This window comes from Rhineura floridana, chromosome 21 (assembly GCF_030035675.1).
Source record: "Rhineura floridana isolate rRhiFlo1 chromosome 21, rRhiFlo1.hap2, whole genome shotgun sequence".
Taxonomy (NCBI): domain Eukaryota; kingdom Metazoa; phylum Chordata; class Lepidosauria; order Squamata; family Rhineuridae; genus Rhineura; species Rhineura floridana.
Genome location: NC_084500.1, coordinates 13,084,429 through 13,110,216, shown reverse-complemented (window position 1 = coordinate 13,110,216; position 25,788 = coordinate 13,084,429). Strand labels below are relative to the sequence as shown.

Below are 25,788 nucleotides of genomic sequence, written 5' to 3'. Positions count from 1 at the left end.
GCTGACATTACTTCTGACAACATCTGATGGGCGGAAGAGCTAGGTTAGATCGTGCTCAGTTTGGCTGTGTATAGCTGTTCCCAGCAGGGAATGGGGTGCGCAGTCAAGCTGAGCAGAGTTTTAACCCCACTCATCAGGGGGGAATTTGACACAGGAAGAGGTTTGCATGGAAACCCCTGCTAAAACAAAGGGGAAGAAACATTATTTTTAGCTGTGCCTTGCAAGATGCTTTGAAGTCCCAACTTCGGAACTTTAAAGCACCTTGCCCCTGACATCATAGTGATGTCAGGTGATTGACAGGTGGGCAGTCCCACCCACCTGTCAGCTTTGGACAGTGAGGCTGCTCCTGATAAGGACCTGGCCTGTGGAGCCAAAAAGGTTCTCCGTCCCTGCGCTACGGCTTAAACCTGGGACTTTCGGTGTGCAGAAGGAGGTGATCTAGGATTACTTTAGTGACATTATCATTTAAATCCATATCACACTTTTTCTCTTCCAAAGGCCTCCTAAAGCAACTAGCAACATACACACAAGCAGTTAATATCAAAATAGCAATCCATTTAAATAAGTGTAAGCAACCACAAAGCAGTATGTAAATGCAACGCTAAGAATCATAATATTGGCACTCATTACAATACAAAATACTTAGGAACATAGGAAACTGCCTTACACTGAATCAGACCATTGGTCCATCTAGCTCAGTACTGTCTACACTGACTGGCAGCAGCTCTCCAGGATTTCAGACAGGGAGCCTTTCTCAGCCCTACCGGGAGATGCAAACCAGATGCTCTACCACTGAGCCACAGCCCTTCCCTTAAAAATAAAACAAGATTCCTGTCCTCATGGTTCTGACTGACTCAGAAACAAAGGAAGCTGTCCTCCAGGGTTTCAGACGGGGGACATGCCCACCCTACATGGAGATGCCTGGGATTGAACCCAGGGCCTTCTGCATGCAAAGCAGGTGCTCTACCACCTGTCTCTTGGTACACAGCTTGGCCATGGCTAATCTAAACTCTGACTGGATCCAATTCAGAGTGAGGCAACACTGTTTGGGGATACCACTATCTCTGTGTCTTCTGAATGGGAAGATTTTCAACGATAACACTTGTGACGCACATATACGTCCATCCACCCTCCCGCCAACCCCTAAAATAAAATCAACAGTTTTGACATCCTCTACCTGCTCCGGTGTAGTGCTGCAGTGGCCTTACTCATTCCAGACACTTCTCCCTGGAAATCCGTAAAGGAGTCATCAAGCCCCCCAGACTTAGAAGCATCTTGGAAATCCTGAAAGTCATCATCATCCGGTTTGGCTGCCTAGATTGACATGAAATCATGAGACACACACCCCCTTTCAGCGTAAGAGCAATCTTGCACCTAGTTGCTGCTTTTAAAATTAACACTATTGTTTTTGTTAAATGTTTTGTTATTTATTTGGCTGCTCTTCAGACCAATCTCAGAGTAGCTTATGACAATAAAAACACACAGCAGAGCACTTTAAAAAAAATAAAATCTAGCCTAAAATAATCAGACAAATCAACAGTTCTTAAAAGAGCTGGGCAAGTAAAAGCTTTTCTCCTAGTGCTGGAAAGAAAAGGAAGTTGCTGACAAGTGAACGGCCCTGGAAAAGGCATTCCAGGGATCAGGGTGCCACCACTAGGAAGGCCCTAGCTCAGTGGTAGAGCTCCTGCGTTGCATGCAGAAGGTCCCAGCTTCAATCCCTGGAGTCTCAGGTGGGGCTGGAAGAAAACTATGGAGAGCTGCTGCCAGTCAGTGGAGACAATACTGAACTTGATGGAACAGTGATCTAAGGCAGCTTTCTGCGTTCCTATGTTCTGCCTCCAGTGACCACCTGCCTTACTTCTGACGATGGTGGGGCTCAAGAGAAGTGCCTCACAGGCTGCTCTCAATATATAGGCAGATTCATGCAAGAGCAGGTGGTCCTCAAAGCATCCTGGGGTCTCGAGGCTTAATAAGTTAAAACGAGGACTTTCAAGTGACGCTCAGATTTTGCTGTGAATAAGCTCAAGGCTTCCAACAGTTGAGCTGCATGTTTTCCCTCTTCCTGAATTAAAACAAGAAGATGACTTTGCTCCTATTCCCCCCAAATGTTTACTTTCATAGTGCACAGGAGAAAACAAGAATCTGCCTTCAGAGGAAGGTACTTATAGAGTGTCTGCAAGAGTCACTGACACTGGGAAAGAGAGACCAGCTGAGAGCAATGACTCAGGCAGAGATATAAAAATGGACAAGGAATTCCACTGCACGTCTGCATCAGAAGTGGCCCATCCTATCACACTGCATACAGAGACACACAGCAGAGGAGACTAATAGCAAGGAAGCAAGGTCGAAGCCAGAAAATCATGCAGAGGCTCAGTGGGCAGCCTCTATTCAGGGAAGGAAGGGTACAAAGGGCTTATGGGACATACCTGGGCATGAATAGCTAGGATGGGGAAAGGTGGCCCTCTGCCCCCAGATACTGTTGGGGCTCCTGTCGGCCCCAGCCAGCGTGGCCAATGATCAGGAGTGATGGGAGTTGTGGCCCTGCAAAGTCTGGAGGGCCACAGCTTCCCCCTCCCTCAGTTGCACAAACAGAGCCAGACCCCAGTATAACCATGGTGCACAGCTGAGAACAACCCACATGGGGGTGGGAGGAAATCTGTGCTGGCGCAGGAGGTGGGCGGGGGGGGCTCATCGTGGGGGAAAGAGGACCCCCTCCTCCTCCCTGCCATCACCCCCTCTCCTTCCCTCTGCCTCCCAGTTCCTCCCGCAGCTCCTCCCCCTTTGCTCCCAACTCCTCTCTGTCGTTTTCTCACTTTAGAGCAGGCAAGGAGCCAGCTACGGAACGAGCTGCGCCAGCGTCAGGGCCAGGGGGCTCGGGGGGGGGGTCCGCCCAGTAATGCACTCGGGGGCAGGTATTTACTTATGTTCATTATTTAATTTATTAAACAAACTCATACGGCTGCTTTATGTTTCAAGAAATCTCAAAAGCGGATCGCACGTCAACAAAAATCGATTATTATCTTAGATCAAAAGGGAAAACCCGTATTCAAAACACAGCTGCTGCTAATAAGACCAACAGCCCACGTTTTAAGTAATATAAGCACATTAGGAAGGACCACAGAAAGCCCCCGAGTCAGACCAACGGTCCAGCTAGTTCAGTATTGTCTACATTGACAGGCAGCGGCTCCCTGGGGTTTCAATTAGGAGTATTTCCCAGCCCTACCTGGAGATGCTGGGGAATAAACCTGGGACCTTCTGCACGCAAGGCAGGTGCTCTGCCACTGAGTTACGGCCCCTTCCTCATTGCGCCACTGACCCCTTACACCAGCCCTAAAGAGGAAGCCATATGAGCAAGATGAATCAAGTGCACAGCTCTTACTAGAATGCTCCTGAGAACAGAAACGCCAGATTTCTTACATAGGAAGCTCCCTTTATACAGAGTCACACCACTGGTCCCATCTAGCTCAGCATTGGCCACACTGACTGGCAGCAACTCTCCAAGGTTTCAGACAGGGGGCATTCCCAGCCCTACCTAGAGATACCGGGGATCGAACCTGGGACCTTCCTGCATGCAAGGCAAATGCGGTACCCGTGCAGCCGTCACCCTTCCTCCATTCCTGCAACCAGCTGCTGCAGAATTAAGCAGGCTTTGTAAGTGGTCATGTTCAAGACGTGACACTTTTCAGTTCCGCTGCGTAAACATTGGCTGTGAATGGGCAAGGTTTCATTGGAACCGAGTTCAAGAATAACACCAGTTTAGTTGCATGGCATGGAAGAGAGCACTAACCTGGTTTGCAGGGTAGGATGACCCAAAGCTGCTGGCGGCCTGTGCCGAGGCTCCCCCCACCGGGGCAGCCAGGCTCATCCGCACCACGGCTGGCCCCATACTCAGAGGCATGGAGAGCGGGGGCCCAGGAGGCAGCATTGACTGTTGGCTCACTGTGACCGGGATGGCCATTGGAAGCCTGCTGAGCGTCGGAATCGGGGCGGAGGGAAACTGATTCAAACCGTCGGGGCTCATGGCCGGAACTCCTCTCTGTATATGCAAGAAAGCATTAAGACTGGCTGTCGTCAACTTCATTTGCAAACCCTGGTTGTGAGGGAACCTGGCTGATTTCAAACATAGCTACAGACGCTGCGGGCGTTAACCACTTAACTACAGTCAGGGCAGGAGGGAGCCATGCGAATCCTCTAGCATTAAGTTGACATCAAGCCTCTTATGGGAAATCCTGGTAATCCGGGTGGGGAACCTCTTCCAACCCAAGGGCCGCATTCCCTTCTGAGCAGCCGTCCAGGAGCCACACGTCAGTGGTGGGTAGAGCCAGAGGCAAGAGCAACAGATGTAAATTTTACCTTAAGTTTCTACACACACACACACAACACCTCTCTATTCTCCATCCAGGCAATCAAAAGGCATCGCGAGAGTTCAAGGGCACGTTCTAGCCAGGCAAAAACACTTGAGGGTGGGAAGCAGGGCTGGTGAGGGGTGTGGCCTGGGCAGGGCTCCAAGAGCCAAACAGAGAGTCTTCAGGGGCCACCTTTGGCTCCCTGGGTTACCGAGTCAGAAACAAGTGTTCCCATATCAGGTACTGCTAATAAGGAGCAGAAACAAAGAGCTGATCTTCCCCCAGTTTTGCCGCACAATTTTTAGTCACCCCTACCTGAGTTAATGCTATCATAGCCAGGACTGTATATAATTCTTCTTTCGTCAGCTTCCCAGGAGTGGTGCGATTAGCTAAGGCCCATATCTGCCCAAGGGTCTCCCTGGGAAGCCCAGATGACATCAGAATGGGATAAAGCTTGCCAGTGTCTATCCCGGCAGGCGTCAGAGTGGTTTCTAGAATTTTCTTGTAGAGATCTGTAAAGAACAGAGCAGTCGGCAGTCAAAAAGGGACTGAACTTTGCCTAATCAAGAGTTGCGCAACTGCTGCCTCAGACGACAGTGCATGAGAATCTAAATCACAAATGAGATGTTTTGAACTTGGACACATCATCAAATGCCATCCACTCCAAAGAAGGTGCTCTCCACTGTTACGCTGGATAGCAATGAAAACATGCACAGAATTCCCCAGGGAATGCGCCCCTTTTGATAAATTCCACTCCATACGTCTGAAGAGCGTGGTGGTGTGGCGCAGTGGTTAGAGTCTCAGACTGGCCCTGGGAGACCAGCTCTCCAATTAGCGATGGAGCTCAGGGGGTGACACTGGGCCAGTCACTGCCTGTCAGTCTAACCTACCTCACAGGGTTGTTGTGAGGATAAAAATGGGGAGGAGAATTCTGTAGGCCACCTTGAGTGCCTTGGAGGAAAGGCAGAAAATAAGTAACATACATACATTCATACAATACATACATACAACACAACACAAACAACACAAACACACAACACAACACGCACAACACAACACATACATACATGAATGAGATAGCCTCTGTTTTTATCATCCTTGTAAAGAGAGACACCCTTAGCAACAGGAACCAATTTAAAATCCAGCGTCACCTAACCAATATTTAGCATAGTGCTTTGTTTTCTATTTACCAGGCCCCTCGCATGCAGAAAGGACAAATCATCTTAAGAAACAAGCTGGCTGAATGAGGAGTTCAGAAAGGCAGATGACCGTGCACTTTTCCTAATATCTGCAATGACCGTTCTTTGCTCGGTTACATCATTGCCACTATTATTACCTGGAACTAAATTATCATTGTAAATCCATGGGGGAATCAGTTGCTGGATTTGATCCTGGGCAGGAAATACTCCAACACCTAAAAGGCACATATACACACACACAAAGGAAAAAAAACTGTATTTAGGACATATCCACAGCAACATGACTCATCTGCAACATTCCTTCGGGCATCTTATTTCAAAGGAGGAATCATCTCTCTTACAAGTAGTCCAGGATTATTATTGTTTTTCAAAGGCACCCTGAAGGAACTGCAGGTAGCTTACTGTAGTCTCTTTCTGCATATAAAACAAACCTCCAAACATTCTATGGACAATCGGGCTTCTGCCACCACTCTCTACGCTAAACTCTTGGGAATAATTACCAGGATTGTGGGAAATTCGTAAAATAAATGCAATTCAACTGATCAGTGGTGGGTGGTGCACACTGGGACTGGTAGGGCGGAAGGCAGGGAGACCAACAGTAGGTGCAGCCACAGCCAATGGCAGACAAAGTAACCCTCTGAATGGATGTTAAAAAAGAAGGCAGGCAGATAAGGGCTGTCTGAGGGCAAACTGAGATTGGTGGGGCAGAGCCCCGTTCGCTCTTATGGACCAGCCTCCACTGCAATTGTCTAATTCATCCACAAACTGCTCATAATAAGAGCAATGGCTTTCCTTAGCTACACTAAAATTTCTACCAGAGAGCAGCAAATGACCAGAGGAAAGGTAATGTTCTGCCTGGGACAACCTAGACACATGCAGACCTAGACATGCAGATCCTCAGAGCCTCCAAGGTGGAATCGTACAACCTGCAGAGGGTTGGCTTTTGCAATCACCCTTTCTTGGGAATCAAAGGGTACCGAAGAAGCTGCATGAGTGGAGATGGCAGCTACCACTGTATGGCTATCCGGTGGGGGGGGGGGTGGGAATCTAGCACACGCCAAGAGTGAGAACTGTAGAGCCCATCATGAGTTCATTTCATGGCACTCCATGCCACTGCTGTTTTATTTAAGGATTGCTCTTTAAGCAGGCAAAACCATTCTTATTCTGCAAAGTCTGTAAGTACATTTTCAAAATAGAGATTTAAGCGATGTCACCGCTCTGTGCACTCATTAAACAGCTGTTTTGTCCAATTTGCAACAGAGCCCTTTGAAAATACCACAACTGTCAGAGGAAAGGTCACTCCCAAACAACAACCCAGATGGCATGCAGAGAACTAAATTAAGAAGTTGAGACACTAGGACAGTTATCAGTAAACCCTCGGGGGGAAATGCTCGACTAGAATGTTAAACTGAGCATTACAGATGAAGTGATGGACTACCAGGCCTAACGAGTCAGAAGGTTTCTTACGACCCATGGCAACTAAATGCAACTGGTGACTCTCCACCACATGCTGCAATAAAAAATTGCATGAAGCAGTTCTTTTTAGGAACAGAGGAAGTTGCCTTATACAGAGTCTAACCAATGGACCACATAGCTCAGTATTGTCCAAGCTGACTAACTGTTAGGGCGGTACGACAGTGGAACCAATGACCTAGAGAGGTGGTGGGCTCTCCAATCCTGGAGGCCTTCAAGAGGCAGCTGGATAACCACCTGTCGGGTATGCTTTAAGTTGGATTCCTGCATTCAGCAGGGGGTTGGACTTGATGGCCTTATTGGCCCCTTCCAACTCTATGATTCTATGACCCTATGACTGGCAGTGGCTCTCCAGAGTTTCAGGGAGGGGTTTATCCCAGCACTGCCTGGAGATGCTGGGAACTGAATGTGGGACCTTCTGCATGCAAAGCGGATGCTCTACCACTGAGCTACAGCTCTTCCCCATAAAATGAAACAAGATTCCAGTCCTCATGCTTCTGAATTAAGAGCTGATTTAACAAAAACACAAGAAGCTCCCGTATGTAGATTTAGACCATTGGTCCCCTCAGCTCTGTACTGCCTTCACTGACAGCTCCTCAGGGTTTCAGGTGGGTGATATTCCCAGCCCTACCTGGAGATGCTGAGGACTGAACCTTGTGACCTTCTGCATTCAAAGGAGATGCTCTATAACCGACCTGTGCTCCTTCCCCATTTATCTGTCCTTAGTCTACCTCCCATCAACTTCATTCGGGGGTGGGGGTTGCTGCTGTTTGAGAGGATGAGGTATCCATTCCCCCCACCTCACCCAGTAAACAGTGAAGGACAAGAATAAGAAGAAAGCATGCATGATCAGAATAACGTTTTGTTGAAAATGAGACAGGATTGAATCTCAGGCCAAAAAAGCCACTTTTTTTTTTAACCTTTTCAGGTTATAAAATGAAGAGTGCTAAAAACAGAAGGAGAACTTGCTGGTGTTACATGTTAAAGTCAGGAAAATAGAGATGCTTTGCTGTTGTTATTCAAGCAGGGGTTCACAGCAAACTTTCCCGGCATTCATGTTACGATGTTAGCATGTCCAAGCAGCACTGGAACGTACGCTTTGCAAAAGACATAGATCTTGCTCACCACGCTCTTCAACTGACAGGTTTTGTTCTGAAGCCTTGTTTGCCTCTGGGCTGGGGGTACCACTCGGGGGGACCCCTACGAGCTCCTGGTTATTGGCCGCTAACCTGGGGTCAGTGCCGCTTACAGCTGGGGCTGCGGTGGCACTGAGCTCCACTTCAGGAGCTTTAAGTTTGATATGAGACTGCCCAAAGTCACTCAACCCACAAGGTGGTGGGGGCTTCTCTTCCAAGGAAAGGCCTGGACAAACAAAAGGAGGAATTATTTGTACTTGGTTCAGCCTGATCCATAATCCCCACGCACAAAGAGGATGGTGTCAAGGTGCAGAAACAAGAATGTATGAACAGCTCTACGCAAGCCTGGTAGAGGTTATGGCTTCCTACACACCATTTCTCTTTCCAGCTGGCTCTCAACATTCCATGGCTACTGAGCATGCTCAGTCCTCACTCTGCTGTTGTTTTTTGGGGGGAGGGTTGCCCCTACGTTTTAAAAAACTATTTTTTTTTGTATTTCTGCAAAACCAGGGGTACTCTTGAGCATGCTGGTATCCCCCTTCTTCTTTCTCAATGGCTATATTTTGGCCAACACTGTTGGTACTAATGGTGTTTGGTGTTAATTTTTTTAAAGGTAAAGGTGTCCCCGCACTTGTAGTGCGAGTCGTTTCCGACTCTTAGGGTGACGTCTTGCGACGTTTACTAGGCAGACCGTATATATGGGGTGGGATTGCCAGTTCCTTCCCCGGCCTTTCTTTACCCCCCAGCATATGCCGGGTACTCATTTTACCGACTACGGATGGATGGAAGGCTGAGCGGACCTCGACCCCTTTTACCGGAGATTCGACTTCCTCCTTCCGTTGGAATCGAACTCCGGCCATGAGCAGAGCTTCGGCTGAGGAAAGAAGAGTATCTCCTCTAAGGCGGCACCTGCCACCTATGGATGTTCAAGTACTTATATTAAAAACAACACTCTAAGCCAGAGTTTCCCAAAGAGTGATCCATGGACCACTGCTAGCCTGCAGGCTTTATTCAGGTGGTCCATAGCATGCGTGCGTTAGATATTCATATTGATTTTTAATTGCATTTTATTGCTCCTTTCATTTCTTGGATTGCATTACAATTTGATTTCCATAGACACAATTTATAAACACAATTTATAAACACAGCAATAAAAATACAGTCGTACAACATCTAGCACAGCACATTGCAATTGCTACAACAGGCAGGAAAAAATCATGAAGTGGTCCGCCAAGACCCTCGCCAATTTTCAAGTGGTCCATCGGAGAAAAAAGTTTGGGGACCGCTGCTCCAAACAACCAGCTACCCAGTTAATTGGGGTTGCCCTTTTAATCGATCAAAATATTTTCAGTGGACTAACACCACAACCCTAGGCGTGTTCACTATGCGTGTTCATCAGATGCATGTTTCACTGTGCCTAACCCCAGAGGAAGTGCGCTTAGGATCGCAGCCTCGATGTTGCACTCTGATTTAAATCATTTTTGCCAATGTGGCTTTTGATTAGATGGAATTTATCAAGCACGAAGGCGGTTCCCACATTCAGGGCTGGCACCATTCCATCCCCCGCTCTTCCCCTCCCCCCATGCGCCACCAAAGAAATGGTATGTTACCTGTTTTCTGAGTGTTTTGTGAAGCTGGAGAAGTAGAGAAATAAGGGACCTGCCCAATGGGCCCATGGAGGATGGAGGATAAGGACACTGGAACCTGGACTGGAGGGAGAGACTGGGCCACAACCTTCTCAGAAAGCCGTTGCCCAGCCTGGGAGGAAGGACGATGGCAAGACTGAAAGGTCTGGAAAGAGGCTGGAGGCACGAGTGTCAGGGTGTCGACAGGCCCCTGTATAAAGTCACTAAACTCGTCATCGTCAAGAAAGGCAGAGGTTTGGGAGACAGACACAGCAGAATGGGATGGTGTGGGATGATCTGCAAAATGGAATGGACACACACAGACACGGACGTAGACACAAAATGGAAACCAATGAGGGCAAAGCCTTTTGGCTAAGGAAAAAAAAGAGAGAGAGAGAGGCCTCCTCCAAAAGCCCTCCAACTCATTTGATCGCTGCATTTGTCCTGTGAATGTGTATGCACAGATTGGGGGGGGCAGCTGGTGCCCACTGAGACTGGTGGGGCAGAAGGCAGGGAGCCCAACAGTAGATGGATTCAGAGCCAATCAGAGGCAGAGACAACTAATTCTATTCCCCCTCCCCCATTCTCCTCCCTGCTGAGTTCTACAAGGGGCAACACTGAGACTCCAGAGGAGGAAGCTGGCAGGCAGTGCTAACCCTTGGGTTGGTTATAAGTAAGAAGGCAGGCAGGTGGGGCTGGCTGAGGGCAAAGTGAGGTTGGTGGGGCACCGCCCCGCTAGACCCAATGCAGCAGCCTCCACTGCAAGAGAACCACGTAGACAGCCGAAGCACGCTCAGAAGTTTTCGTGCTGCCACTTGCAACGGCTGAAGAGGCAAGCTGCTTTTGAGTACCAATTTAAACTGGAAGCTCCTTGCCTTTTCAGCAAGTGGTGAAGAAGCAACTCCTTCTGTACGTCCGCCACTCAACCTTCCTTCAAGCCTGAAGTTTATCCAGCAAGGCCTTATTAAGGATGCCCTTGCTGTATAAAGTGCAGGAGGGGCTCTCCAGATTTGGACCCCCTTGGTGGTGGCAGTGCATTCATAGGACTCCCTGGCTTTAATCCTGTAGAAAGTTTGTAAACTTTTTTTTAAAAGCTGTGAGCTAACTTTTATTGATTTTATACTTAATCTGTATTTCCCCCCCCCAATGATTGCTGTTTATTGTTCTGATATGAATAATGTTTTGCATTTTATTTTGTTTACATAAACCATGGGAAGAGCCCTTTAGCTTAGTTGGCAGGGCATCAAATGTAAGGAATAAAATTAGGGTTATTTTTTTTAAAAAAAATCAGGATAAAACACGGCAGTCATGCAACACCCACAGGAGGTGAAAAACTGTGTTCACAAACTGTATTGGTGAGGAACAGGCGTGTACCTAGAGTTGGTCACACACAGAGCAGACCCACTGAAATTAATAGACATGACTAACTTAGGTCCATTCATTTCAGTGGGTCTACTCCGATTAGAACTTAGCTAGATATAGCCCTACGTTTTTCTGAAGTTTTGTTGCTGGCCCCCTAGAAATCTTTTTAAAGCTCCTGATTCACATCCACAATTACTCATTTTCCTGACGTTTTACAGTAACACAGCATGACAGTGATCTAGGAGACGTCAAGCTGAATTCAGTCCTGAGGATTTCAGGAGGCGAGTTCAATCTCTTCCACTGAAATCAATGGGATTTAGAAACACTTAACTCTGGTTCAAGTGAACTCTTCATATATTAGCAAAGGAACAAAGGAACAACAATATTCCTGATAAGATACACATCTTAATGTTTTTCATTACCTTGAATCTGCACCCTATTAGATCAGCCTTCCCCCTTCTCCTGCTAGACTACATCTCCCATCATCCCTGACTACTGGCTGCGCTGGCTGGGGCTGATGGGAGTTGGAGTCCAGAAATATCTGGAGTGCACCCAGTTGAGGGAAGGCTGCATTAGATGGTTTCATTTTCCGCATCTCCTATGAAAAAATGTAATACCTGCATTTTTGGGGTGCGATGTTGGCGTGGGGTGCAATTTAGCATCTCTGGAAAACCCATCCAGGTTCCCTTTAATCGCTTCCAGTGCATCGTCCCTGCTTTTCTCACCTATCTGAAAAACAGACATAAGATCAGGCTAGCAGTCCATCTGGTCCAGCAGCCTGTGCTCACAGTGGCCAACCAGATGCTCGAATGGGAAGCATGCAAGCAGGGCCTTGAGCGCAAAAGCACCCTCCACAAGCACAGGAGAATTTTAACATGAGCTGTGCATGCATGCACACATGAGGGGAGGGGATAGGGGCAAGACTGCATATTAAGTAGAGCCCTTCTAGATCCAGGCAGTGGCCCATCTAGTCCAGCATCCTGTTCTCACAGTGGCCAACCAGGTGCCCCAATGGGAAGCCCACAGGCAGGGCCTCAGCGCAGCAGCACTCTCCCCTGCCTCCAGAGCAGCATGCTGCCTCCAACAGTGGGAACATGGCCTATGCTTTCCCCCCTCTTTTTATTTTTGCTAACAAAATTGGCTTTCCTAGAAAGCACCTTCATGGCAACCTTCACAGAGGGGCCAGTCAAAGGTAAACTAAAACATTTTTACCCAGGAGAAGTTTATCACTGAATAACCAACTTTCATGAAGTTTTGTGTGTCTGATAAAGACTTTACTGTTACGTGCTCTACCATGTTTTATTAAAATGTTAAGTTTTCTATTAGCTGCGTTCGTTATTCCAGCACATGAGAAGTTGTGGTCATAAATTAAAATCTGAAAGCCCGTTCATAGCCACACCTTTGGCTTCACACTGCTTAAAAGCCGCAGCTTTTGTTTCTGCTCTTCAAACTGCCGCCTTTTTCTTTCCTCTTCCAAAAACTTCTGCTGGTGTTCAAATCGTTTCCTGTAACGAGATGCAAGCCATGCCGATGAAGCAACAAAACTATTTAGGCCCTAAGTTTCCCCACTATGTATTGACCTGTGTTCCACACCTACGTAGTACATGACATCTGTGGAATATGCTCCCCAGTGAGGTCCGCCTGGCACCTTCATGCTCATCTTTTCAGCACCAGGGAAAGACATACCTTTTCTCCCAGGCATCCGAGAGACTGAGATGATGTTTTGGTTTTAATATGCTGCCCAACCTTCCTGCGACTGCGTGGGCGTGTCATGGCTGTTTTGTTGTTGTAATGTTCTCAGAGTGTTTTTGTTTTAACGTTGTTTAAGTTGATTGGGGACCTTTGGCTATCAAGCGACCAATAAATCTAAACAAGCAACATTGCTTAAGCCAGGGATGGGGAACCTTTTTCAGCCCGAGGGCCACATTCCCTTCCGGGCAACTTTCCAGGGGCCACATGTGACAGTGGTGGGTGGGGCCGGAAGCAAAAGTGGGCCAAGCAAAATAAGTCAATTTTACCTTTGTATAATAGGCTAGTTTCTACATACACTCACCCAACCCTCTTTTATCTTCTGTCCAGGAAAGCAAGAGGCATTATCAGAGCTCAAGGGCAATTCCAGCCAAGCAAAAACACTCATAGAGAGCTGTATTTGTCCATTGCTAACCCTGGTTAGGCCACTCAGAATCTCAGAATCCAGGCTGGACATTGCCTTTGCCTGGCTGAAATGGGTCCTCGCAATACACCTCTTGCTCACTTGGGTGGAGAGGTATCTGTTTGTGTGTGAAGAAACTTCCGACTTTTGCCTGGACAAAGCTCAGAGGCACATCCATTGCTCCTTCCACTTTCACCTCTGGCCTCACCCACTTATGGTATGCGGCCCCCAGAAGGTTGCCTACAAGGGAACATGGCCCTTGGATTGAAAAAGGTTAAGGCAAAAGGCCTCTGATGATGAAAAATAGTATGGTAAAATAGGTTTTCTACTTGGAAACCACTTAGAAGCCATTATGGCATGTAAATGGCATATAAACTTGGATTCCTGCACTGAGCAGGGGGTTGGACTTGATGTCCTTACAGAACCCTTCCGACTCTACTGTTCTATGATTCTATAAATGATTGATCAGTAACATCAACAACAACTCTTCTCATCTGCAGCTAAGGCTTTGGCAGAGCAGCTGTGGGTCACTTACTGTTGTTCTTCAACAAATTGCTTCTGCATGTCCTGGGTGTACTGAGGAGCTGCCGGGCGCATTCCAAGGAAGGGAGCCTGCCCCACGTACGACATTCCAGCTGTTGGCATCGGGCCCAAAGGCATGCCACCCTGAGAAGAAAACCCAATGATTTTATGTGAAACAAGCCACCTTAGAAATAAGAAATAAGAATCAAGAATCTGGGGAAGGGCCGCAGCTCACTGGCAGAGCATCTGCTCCACATGCAGAATCAATCTCCGCTGTCTCCAGGCAGGGCTGGAGGAGGCTCCTGTCTGAAACCTGGGACTGCTGCTCCCAGTCAGCACTGACAACGCCAAGCTGCATGGACCAATGGTCTGGCTCAGTATAAGGCAGCCACCCATGTTCTCACTCTCCCCCAAGCGATTACAGGTCTGTCCCCAAGACCTGGGACATGAGGGGTTGCCACAAGTAGGGTGCCTGGTGGCAGCAAGTTGTACTCAAGTGGGATTTGGTTTGAGAAGCTTCACAGAGTGGCTTTTCCCCTCCAGCCTTGGAGAAAGAGCAGGACATGAATGAAAATGTTTTAGTCGCAAGGTAGGCGTTTAGAACGGCAAGCCTGCCGTGTCTCTTGCATAGGTTCCTCCCCCTCTTGCTGCCAGCGCCAAACGCGGCTCGCCCCAATACAGGTCAAAGCCAGACAACTTCACATTGACGGAACGCACGAGACCCAAACCTGCATGGCCATCGTCCCGGGAGGCATCTGAGAGCTGTAATTCATTCCCATCATACCCTGCATGCTGGGCTGCATGACCGACACCATCGAGAAGCCTGGCATGTGGATCATACCTACAGCAAGAAGTTAAAGATTTAGGTGAGGCTCCCTGCTAGTTCTAGCTCAGGAGTGGAGAGTCTTTGGTTCCCCAGATGGGGCTGAACTACAGCTCCCTTCATCGTCCCTGATCGTTGGCTGTGCTTGCTGAGGCTGATGGGAGTGGTAGTGCAGCAACATTTGGAGGGCCAAAGGTTTCCCACACCTGCTCTAGCTTACAGTGATCCACACCTAAAGTACAGGTATCTGGGCCAGGGCAGGCCCATCCATTAGCCATAGTTAAAGGACCGGGAATGGGCCACAGGATCACATTATCCTTTCAGGTCTGGCTTCTGAGACTCTGGACCCAGTGACCTCAGGTGGAGACCTCCCTCTGCCAGTTGGGCCTTATCTGGTAGCTGTGGGCAGTGGTGGCTATGCTCCAAGCAATGCCAGGTTGCTCTGCCTAATTGCCATTTTAATTTCACACACTGCCCCTCAGTTAGGGTCATTCTTGAATCATTGGAGGAAAATGAAGTGGCAGGCAGACCCAGCTGCCCAGGGCAGGTGTCAACATGAATGGGATATGCCCAGAGGCTGCCAGGTGCTGATGCCATCCTGGGATCCCTCACTTCAGCACTCTTCATTTGCTGCAAGCCTTAGTCGCAGTTAAGAGCTCCATCAGCACAAGCATTAATGATGGTTAATGCTAACAGCTTTGAAGCCAACTAATTAGCATTAGCTTTGGTTAATGGCAGCTTAACTACAGTTAAGGCCTCTGGGGAAAACACTTGAAATGTAACGGTGATTAAGAGGCCTGATCTGCACCAGCCTTACATTACCAGGCATGATGGTTTCTCTCCAAGGACGTCTGGGGGCTCCACTTCCATGGAAGAGGAATTGAGGTGTGAGGCACCCGGGGAATTTTTATCTCAAGTCTTCAGCACCCTCATCTCTCAGCTAGAGCACCACTTTTCACATATCAGGGAAGAGTCAAATCTAAAAATAAACCTACCTGAGAGATACATTCAACATTTGCATTTCAGAACCTCACAAAGGGCGTGAGAATAGTTCTGGCAGGGATGGGAAACCTGTGGCTCTCCAGATGCTGTCAGACTCCAGCTGCCATCTGCCCCAGCTGGCACAGCCAACAGGCTGGGATGATGGGAGGTGTAGTCTGACAATATCTGGAGGGCTGCAGGTTCCTCTTTCCTCCCCGTTAAAGTTAGAGCTTTTACATACCCTGAGGGCCGAGGCCACTTGCTACAGGAAACATGAAGCTGAAAGAGAAAGGGGTGAAAATTGTGAGTTTTCCGTTTGGAGTAATAGCGCAGATTTTTTTCAAAGCTCTAAGGCAGGAGTGGGAAACTCTGGCCCTCCAGAAGTTGCTGAACTACAACTCCCATCACCTCTGGCCATTGGCCTTGCTGGGGCTGATGGGAGTTTGAGCCCAACAATACCTGGGAGGCCAAAGAGGTTGTCTCAAATGAAGCGGGAGAGGAGGAGGTCCATCACTATAATTCCAGGAAAATAAAAAGGTACGACTTGGCAAGCATTCTGAAAACTGTAGAGAGTGACAGAAATTATGTATGCCTCTTCACGTTTGTTGGAAGCCTGCATGCAATTCCCAACCTCCCATAACCGGCTAGTGTGACCACAAAACAGAAGCCAGGGTGGCCTATGCAAGTGAAAGGGCATGGCAATGACTGTGTGAAATCAGCCCATTGGCACAAATTATCCTGTCTTCGGCCAGCGGGTTGGACTCAGCAACTCTTATTTGATCCCTTTTGCCTTTGTGGATTATGTTTTGCAGGTTCATTGTAGAAATACAGAACTCAACTTGGAGCAACATGTCAGTTAGGAGCGTGAACTCCCAGTATTCAGTCACAAAGGCATTGGCTGCATCTGCATGCAACGCTAAGCCATAAACAATGGTTTGCTTCTGTTGTACTGTGTGTCAGCTGCATGCTGGTACCTGCAGCCCAAGACCACCTTCTTCACTCCTCCCAACAAACCATGGTTTAAGGCAGGTTAGTCACCATGGTGAAACAAAGCAGAATCCACATTTCAGGTGGCACACTCAACTAAACCCTTTGTGGTTTATTTTCCCAATAGCACATTGCTTGCACTAGTGAGCTTACAAGTTTGCGAAACCATCATTTATGGCCTAGTGCTATGTGTGAATGTGGCCAATGGGTGTCTCCCTGTGGCCTGGTTTGCACTCCACACTAAACTAAACCAGGCCTTAGCACGAATGTGTGGGCTCCCACAGAGGGGACTGCAGCCACCTGGCTTCCCTCCAGTTGCTCCACTGCTGCACTGATTTAAGCCTTGGTCTGGCTTTGTTAGTATGTCATCCAAACCCGGGGCTTATGGTTTAGCTCTCGTGGACAAACCACAACCCCGTAAACCATAGAACAACCCACGGGTTACAGCTCATGGCTAGTCTAAGGACTACAACATGCTGAGCCAAGCCATGGCTTAGAGCAGCACAACACAGAGCAGAACAATAGGGGAGGAGCTAAGTGGCCACCATCTCCTCTCCCAAAGCCCCCACGCTCACACCTATCCATGGTTTGGCTTAGCATGATGTGCAACCATGCCAGCCTCAGCCAGACCAATAGACTACAGGTAGAACGTCACTGGCTTCTCTTACAGGGCTTATATCAGTCCTACTCAGGGTAGAGCCACTGACATTAATGAACCTAAGTTAGTCATATTCATCAACCTCAATGAGTCTGGTCTGAGTAGGACTCAGTACCACCCAATGCAATTTTTTCAAAGAGAAAACAACAACCCAATTCCCCCTCCCCCCAAAACAACCTTAACCTCTGCTAGCAGGTGGAGAAATAATCAGTTTCTGCGAACATGTTTGGTTGAAATGAACAAGAAAACCAGTTGTGAAGCAGGATTGTAACTTATCCTGACAAGACTGGAAGAAAATTCAGTTCAACAGCACTTCCTTTGCAAAACAGCTCCAATACGGAAACAGCTGCCGGCCACAATTTACCACTCCTAACCTCAAAACAGGAGAAAGGTTTTTATTCTGGCAAGGAGTGCCAAAATATATTCCCCTTTTCTCCATTGCTCATTCAATATACATTAACAATAAGAGGTTTAATAAAGGTAGATAGTTTTCCCATAATTTATTCATTTTTTCCTCCGTCGATGGCCTATCCCAGGATGGGGAACCTTTAGCTCTCCAGATGTTGCTGAACTTCAACTCCCATCGGTGCCAACCGGCATGGCCAGTGGTCAGGGATGATGGGAGCTGTAGGCCAGAAGCGTCAGGAGGGCTGCAGGTTAGCCGGCCCTGTTTTTTTTCCTCTAAAAGGTGGGTGGGGAACCTTTCCTCCGCCTGAGTTCCCTGGGAAGAGGACTGACTGTTGAACCACTCTGGAACTGTAGCTCTGTGAGGGCAATAGGGGTCTCCGAAGAACTCTCAGTACTCTTAACAAACCACAGTTCCCAGGATTTGTTTGGGGGAAGCCAGGACTGTGTGGTATGACACCGTTTTAGCTGTATAGTGCAGATGGGGCCTTAGGGGTAGATGAGTTAAAGCAAGGGTGGGGAACCTCAGGCACGGGGCAGGCGGTGAATGCGGCCCTCTCTATCTGGGCCTTGAAACTCTCCCCAGAGCACATCCCCTCTCCAGCTCTGTTCTGCACCCTCCTCGAGTGTTTTTGCCTAGCTGAACTCAGATAACCCTTCTTGCTAGCCTTGTGCACAGAAATGAGCCTCCTGAACAAAGGCAAAATTGATATGCTTTGCTCTCCTCACTTTTGCTTCTGGCTGCACCCACTCCTAGCATGTGGCCCCCAGAAGGCCGCCCAAAAGGAAATGCTTGCGCTGCAAGCAGCTCCCAACCCCTGTGTTAAAGTCCAAGGATACCCGCTCCCACACTTGAAAAGCAGGCATCTTTTAAGAACGAAAGAGGACGAACTTTCAACAGAAGCTTGAATGAATCGTAAGGAACCTGCCAGAGAGGTCAACCCAGCTCATTCCAATGGACACCTCCAGGGTCAAATGAAAACTCCGCTGCTGAAGCACATTGGCATCAATGCTCCACGCGGCTTATCCCCCTCATCTGTCCGCGTAAGGATCCAACCATAAGGTGGGGGGGGGAGAAAAGGGCTGTAACCACAACTTGATCTGAAGTGCAACGCGACCTGCTCAGGCCCCACTAGTTGCCATTCTGTGCGGCAAGCAAAGCAGGCCACGTCATTAAACATGCATGGCTTTCTAGACAAGCAGTGACTTATTTATAAGCCTCGCCAAAGAAGAAAACACACTCCGACTAATTAAAGTCCAGGGCAAAGTGGGGGAAGAAGAGCCCAAACCAACATTCTCTCCGGTGTCCAATCAGGAAAGGCCATCGCTCAGTGGTGGAGTATCTGCTTTGGATGCAGAAGGCTCCTGGCTCAGTCCCCAGGATGTAGGAAGCTGCCTTATACCGAGTCAGACCTTTGCGGCCATCTACCTCAATACTGTCTACACTGACTGGCAGTGGCTTACCAGGGTTAAGGCAGGGAGTCTCTCCTGGCCCTACCTGGAGATGCCAGGGATTGACCCTGGAACTGTGTGCATGCAAAACAGATGTTCTAAGACTGAGCTACGACCCTTCCCCCTTGACATCTCCAGGTAGGGCTGGGACAGACCCCTCCCTAAAACCCTGGAGAGCTGCTGCCAGTCAGTGTAGACAATACTGAGCTAGAGGGACCAATTGTCTAATTTAGTAAAAGGCAGCTCCCTAAGCTGTCTCGCAGCATGCTGGATAGGATCCGCAATTCACCTTGTGCAGTCAAAACGTAATCATAGTTTGAAGACGTATTAATGCTTTTGCAGAATGGGTACTTTAAAAAATCCACGCGTTCATCTGTAAGAGACACATCAGGAGCTCTGGAAGAAGACATATGAACTGGAATGGAATGAAATTGAAACCCAGCATTCTCTAAAGCCCACAAAGCCTTCTATTGCTTCACCTACACAGAGACCTGCTTGTCACAGGACAGGCTGAACTCCCAAAGGAATTTCTGTAGGCTGCGAGAATCATGCTGCTTTGGAGTGGGTGGGATTTTAAGCAGCCTCACCACACACAGGGCGGCAGCCTTGCTCTCTCTGACAAAGGGGCTAATCAATACTGGGCTGCAACCCTTCAGCTGGTCCAATATGCAGCAGGCAGATTACTGGGTGGGGTTCCCTTTATAGCTCAGACAACCCCTGCACTAACACAGCTGCATTGGTTGCCAGTTTGTTTCTGGGCCCAATGTAAGGTAGTCACACTAGTGTTTAAAGTCCTATACGACTTAGTTCCCAAATATCTCAGAGACCGCCGCCTTCTCTACAGACCCTCTCGGGTGTTCAGCAGAGGGGGCCCTTTTGGTAGTTCCGCCACCCTCAGACATTTGGGGGGTGACCCAGGAGAAGGCCTTCTCTGTGGCAGCTCCAAAATCACAGAACTCCATCCCCACAGAGGTGTGTCTGCCAACTTCATGGTACAATTTTCGGCAAATGCTGAAAACACACCTCTTTACCCTGGCCATTGACAAGACATATATTTTTAGGACCCACCTTATTTTTGGCAATGTGATTTTAGGTTGTTTTAAATTGTTTCTAATGATGTCTTTTAAAACTGTTAGGACCCGCCCTGGGACCTTTGGGTGAAGAGCAGGTAAAAAAATGAAATAATAATCATAGTAAATGGACAGAATGGACGTGAGGGGAATACAGACATCATGTCCCAATTGCTTCTACAATAATTAATGACAGAATCAGGGAAAACTGTGTTTTCCCCCCAAGAAAAAAAAAAAAGGGTCAATTCACCTCAATACTTGATACGGTAAATTGAGTTTCATACCAAAATTTGGGTGGGCTGAATGGAATTGAGCTTAGACCTGAGAGGATAAGCCCCTTTCGCTTTTTCTCACACACATACGATCACTACACAGCAGCACAACTCTGTACTCCAAGACAACTAACAGAGATCAACTGCAACGTACTCGCTAGCTGAAATTCCTTGGGGAAGAGCCACAGCTGAGTGGCAGAGCATCTGCCTTGCATGCAGAAAGTCCCAGACAGAATCCCTGGGAGGGAACGCTGTCAGAAACCCTGGAAAGTCACTGCCAAGCAGTGTAGACAGTACTGAGCTAGGTGGAGCAATGGCCTGATTCAGTATAAGGCAGCTTCCCATGTCCCTAGCTGAACCATTCTGTTGCTAATACTCAACTATTATTGAAAGGACAAATTATACCTAAAAAGTGACTTTTGTTTAAAATATCTAAAAGGCCACTACCGCACACAAAACTGCCTTGAATATGTGCTGCTGACTTCAAGCCCAACTTTAGAAAAACGACTTAGCAGGAAGCCGACACTGCTGGTAACAAGAATAAGGAGCAACCCCCTTAGGAGGGATGGATATAAATATGAAATAGAGAACTATAGTTTGAAGTGGTTTTGATTAGAGTTCAGAAACCAGAGGCCTCAGAACTTGCCCTGAATGCTGGACTCAGCCCCCAGAGCAAAGAATGTACTCCTTTAGGAGAGTGTAGTTCTGAGCACGTACAAAGAATTTTTGCCTCATCATCAAAGGACAGTTTATGTATACACATGCCAAACAATTGTCAACTACAGCGTCAAGAAATGACTTTGCACATGAGTGAGCCACAACATGAATCAACAAAGGGCAGAACTGTCATCACCACCTGATTTCAGTTCAGACACAGTCCTCTTCAAAAGCTGGGCTGCAAAGAGCACCTAGAGGTGATCATCATGCAGCCACCCCCTACACATCTCAAGTTGGGTGTGGAGAGATTCCACACAGGTTTTGCATTTCTCTTTAAGGCCAGCCCACATCTCAGCAACTTAACCTTCCACTTCTCTTACACCTTAATCCTCTGTGAGTCTATACCAATCACACTCCATAATAAAAAAAAACCCCACTTCTGGCCTACAACTAACACACTTGGTTTATCATTTATACAGAGCCACACAGTAACATCAACAAAAACAAGACAGGTCCCTGCCCCAAGAAGCTTACAATTAAGCCCCATCTGTGCAATACATGTAAAGCAGTAACATACCACTTTAAACCGTCATGGCTTCTGCCAGACCATCCTGGGTACTGTAGTTTGTTAAGGATGCTGAGAGTTGTTAGCATACCCCTATTCTCAGAGTAGTTTATAAATCATTCCGTTTCCTAGGAATTGTATCTTTGTGAGGGGAATAGGGGGTCTCTTAACAACTTTCAGCACACTTAATAAACTACAGTTCCCAGAATTCTTTGGAGAAAACCATGGCCAATATTCAGTGCTACTCATACTCAGAGCAGACCCACTCAAGTTAATAAGCTTAAGTTTATTAATTCCAGTGGGTCTATATTTCTGAGTAGGAGTTAGCTGAATACAACCCATGTTAAAGTGACATAATGTATGGTGCCAATGAGGCCTAAAATAGACAATGGGGGAAAAGGGCACAGCTTTGTAGTCCAAAATAAAGTGTAAAAAGCGTTATTTAAAATAAAATAAGAATTAAAATCAATAATAAATTGTTGCACTGGAGCGTTCCTCCCCAACTTCTAAAAAATAAATTGATAGAGGAAGAGAAGATTCTTCATCTGTTGTCTAAAAGTATAAAATGTAAAAAGAAAGGAATCTTCCCTTAGTCTCTCTCAATTCTTAATATATAACGGATGGCAAAGAAAACATTATCTATTCTCTTTCCGATCTATCTATAATACATAACTGATGGGAAAAGTACCTACCTATTCTCAATAAGATAATTTATTGGGGAAAAGAATCTTATCTTTTTTCTCTTTCTCTCCTATAATACATTAAGAAATAAACTGATAATTTTTTTTAAAAACCCAATACAGAGATACCTGCCCAATCTTTACATTCAGCCAGAAAGACACGATTAATACTTGAACACATAATGTTTGCCTTGCTCCTGCAAGAAACAGGGCATTAACAGCACAATCCTAACCATATTCAGAAAAAAGTCCTATTGAATTTAGTGGGGCGCACTCCCAAGTAAATGGTGCTAGGGGTTTTACTCTGTTATCTGTGCTTAGATTGTGAAACTCCTCACCTACTAATATGAAGTTGATACCCTCAATACTTGTTTCAAACGCCTGCTTAAAGACACTTTGTTTGACACAGGCCTTTGTCTGATATATAGCTCTGGCTATTGAGTATCGCTGTCCAGACATTAAGTACTTTTATACTGTTTTATGGATATATTAGGGTCACCACTTAGATCATTTGTTTATTGAGAGGTATATAAGCCTACAAGTTGCTGATTTACACACTCACACATGCAGATGACCTTATTGATTTCTGAGAGCAGGTAAGATTTCCCCCCCAATGAATTATATATAAATATTTCAGAAGGAGAAATTAGGCAAGCACTCCATATATACCCATATATATACAAACACGCACGTGTTCCCTGGGAACTGTATCTTTGTGAGGGGAAAAGGGGGTCTCTTAACAACTCTCGACACACTTTACACACCCGCATATACACAGAGTATGTGTGTGTGTATACATAGATATATACAGTTTCTTTGGGAGGAAACGCAGGATTTAAACTGAATTATTACTAGTAGTAGTAATAGTAGTATATGGAATATTTACCTGTTTTCTTCCTCTGATACATTTATATATAACTGAAGGGGGCGGGAATTCTAATTATGAATTCATAAAGTCATTCCAATCGTAATAAACATTTATTAACAATGGTGCCAATGACACTGGCCAACTTGCCATCGCCGAGCATCCCCCCCGCAACAAAGCGCACCTGTGAAGATGCCCGCCCACCTACCTGCCCACCTACTTACCTTTTAACCCCCTCGCTCCCTCCGGTTTGCTCCCCCCCCCCGCCACCTCCTCTCCCGGTCGCAGGGCCGCTCCTCCTACCTGGCAGGCCCGGGGCTCCCTCCGGCCGAGCCCAGTCCGGCGCCACCGACGGAGCTCGGCGCTGCCGGCCCAGCAGTGACAGGAGGAGCGGAGGCGACGGCGGAGGAAGAGGAGCCGCCGCCGCCGCCGCCGCCGCCTCCACCGGCTCGCAGGCCCGGCCGCAGCGCCATCTTGCTGCCCGCCTACTGAGGCAGGAGCCCGAGCAGTGCCTCCTCGCTAGGCTCCTGTCAGCTGGGCCGCCGCGACTTCCGGGGCCGGGCCGCCTCGCCTCCACCAGGCCCGGCCCACCGACTGGGGAGCGCCTGCCTGAGGGAGACGCCTCAGGGGAGGCGGACGGGGCGCGCACGGCAGGGAAAGAGAAGCGCTGAGGCAGCGTCTCTTCGCTCTCCTAAAGCGGGGAAATGGGGGGAGGCAGGAAAAGCCTGAGGAGAACTCACTATTTGGGGGGGACGACGACAGAGGGGGTCACTTTTGGTGCACGCCACGTGTGGGGCAAGAAGATGGGGCAGCAGGACCCCAGATCCGACAGAGTTGTTTTTATTTATTTATTAGATGTATCTCCCGCCCTTCCTCCCGGTAGGAGCCCATCTTTCATGCTACAGATATCTTCCCCTCCCTAATCCAGATCTATACTTACAGATTTTACATAGAAAGAGCTTTAGGTCTAGAGATCTATAAACAGACCCGAGACTGACACGTTTATCTTTCTACAGATACAGGGCTGGGTATTTTTAATTATACATACTTAATATTGATTAACAAAACAGAGGTTTTTATTTTACTAGCAACAAGCTTCGGCCTGCATCAGCTGCTAAAACAAAAATAATATCCATACACACTGAGAGAGGCTATAATCCAGAGAAATCTGTCTATGTCTATAAAAAGATGGGTTTATAGATTTTCAGGTAATACATTAAAGAAATTTTATTTATTTATTATTTGGTTTATATCCCGCCCTTCCTGCCCGCAGGAGCCCTAGATTAAATATCTGTAGATATATATGTCTCAGGCTCAGATCTGTCTATATCTCTATAAAGCTCTTTCTCGTATATAGATTACACATCTATGTCTATAAAAGGATTGCTTTATATATGTTTATAGATCACAGACCTATTTATACAGAGATACCTATATAGATTAGAGATGTAATTTTGATGGATTGCATCTAGATATAAATAGATCAAATGTCTATAGATATATGTTGAGAATAGATTTATCATTATTTAGCATGCACACTCTCTCTGGGTTGTACCCAGCTAAGGTTTAGCCATTGGGATCAATAGACATGACTAACTTATCAATTTAAGTGGGAGTATGACTTTATTCCATCTGTAATACAATAAAATACAATTGCTACAACAGGCAGAAAAATCATTTAAGGGATCCACCAAGATCCTCAGCAATTTTCAAATGGTTCATAGAGGGGAAAGGTTTGGAAACCACTGCTTTATGCTAAATAGTGAATTAATAGTAGGTGGATGCTTATTCCATTCATGCATAAAAGGGAGTTATCCCATGGTTTGCAAAAAGGACCAAAAAATTCCCAACTGAATGAGGACTGAGCATGCTCAGTGGCCACAGAATGCCATTACCTTTGCTTGGGCAGGACTTCTCTGCTCTTAAAAACCATGTGACTGGCAAAAATACAACTGTTGCTGCATCTCTGTTCCTCTGCACTCTCATGCACCTCTCTAAAGATACGAGCTCTGCTGTCAGAATAAAAATTAACAACCTTAAGACACATGAGAAGTCATAATCTGAGAAGTACTATGTTTAGGTTAGGCTGCATTGTGGCTCTGGGTGAAAGTTAGTTGCTGTTACTAGGACTTGAACCTGCAAGTGGATGACTTGCTGCTGGAGAGGACACAGAGGGTCCCATGAAACAGCAATGATTGCTCCAAACATTACTCCTATGCGTTCCATTTGAACACCGGGGTACTTGGTTCAGCATCATGGTAGATCCGAGGGTCGGGGAGGGGGGGTCGCTGTGGTCTATAAGAGTTCCATCTCACTCACCAAGCACCATGTCCATACAACTACTGGTCTGGAGTGTTTGGACCTTGTGTTGGGTCAGAGGGACAGACTGGGAATCCTGCTGGTGTACCGCCCACCTTGCTGCCCAACGGCTTCCCTAACTGAGCTGACAGAAGTGGTCTCGGAGGTATTGCTGAGATCCCCCAGACTATTGGTACTGGGGGATCTCAACATCCATGCCGAGGCTACTTTATCCGGGGTGGCTCAGGACTTCATGGCTT

The 25,788-nt window shown here is 47.3% G+C and overlaps 1 protein-coding gene across 5 annotated transcripts in view; it reads right to left on the bottom strand.

Annotated features, from left to right (window-relative positions):
- The window catches only part of SYNRG (synergin gamma), an 83,742-nt gene extending 59,901 nt beyond the window's left edge, over window positions 1-23,841 (bottom strand). The window contains exons 1-12 of one of the 5 annotated variants that reach the window (XM_061605492.1): window positions 23,534-23,841; window positions 15,861-15,898; window positions 14,544-14,656; window positions 13,829-13,959; window positions 12,541-12,646; window positions 11,759-11,870; window positions 9,765-10,076; window positions 8,144-8,380; window positions 5,683-5,760; window positions 4,662-4,858; window positions 3,788-4,036; window positions 1,178-1,314 (exon numbers count right to left, since the gene is read on the bottom strand). In XM_061605492.1, the coding sequence (XP_061461476.1) occupies window positions 1,178-1,314; window positions 3,788-4,036; window positions 4,662-4,858; window positions 5,683-5,760; window positions 8,144-8,380; window positions 9,765-10,076; window positions 11,759-11,870; window positions 12,541-12,646; window positions 13,829-13,959; window positions 14,544-14,656; window positions 15,861-15,898; window positions 23,534-23,703 (1,880 nt within the window). In that variant the 5' untranslated portion in view covers window positions 23,704-23,841. The remainder of the gene's footprint in view (window positions 1-1,177; window positions 1,315-3,787; window positions 4,037-4,661; window positions 4,859-5,682; window positions 5,761-8,143; window positions 8,381-9,764; window positions 10,077-11,758; window positions 11,871-12,540; window positions 12,647-13,828; window positions 13,960-14,543; window positions 14,657-15,860; window positions 15,899-23,533) is intronic. The other 4 variants (XM_061605491.1, XM_061605493.1, XM_061605496.1 and 1 more) reach the window with 4 other exon arrangements.
- Window positions 23,842-25,788: the final 1,947 nt, after the last annotated feature.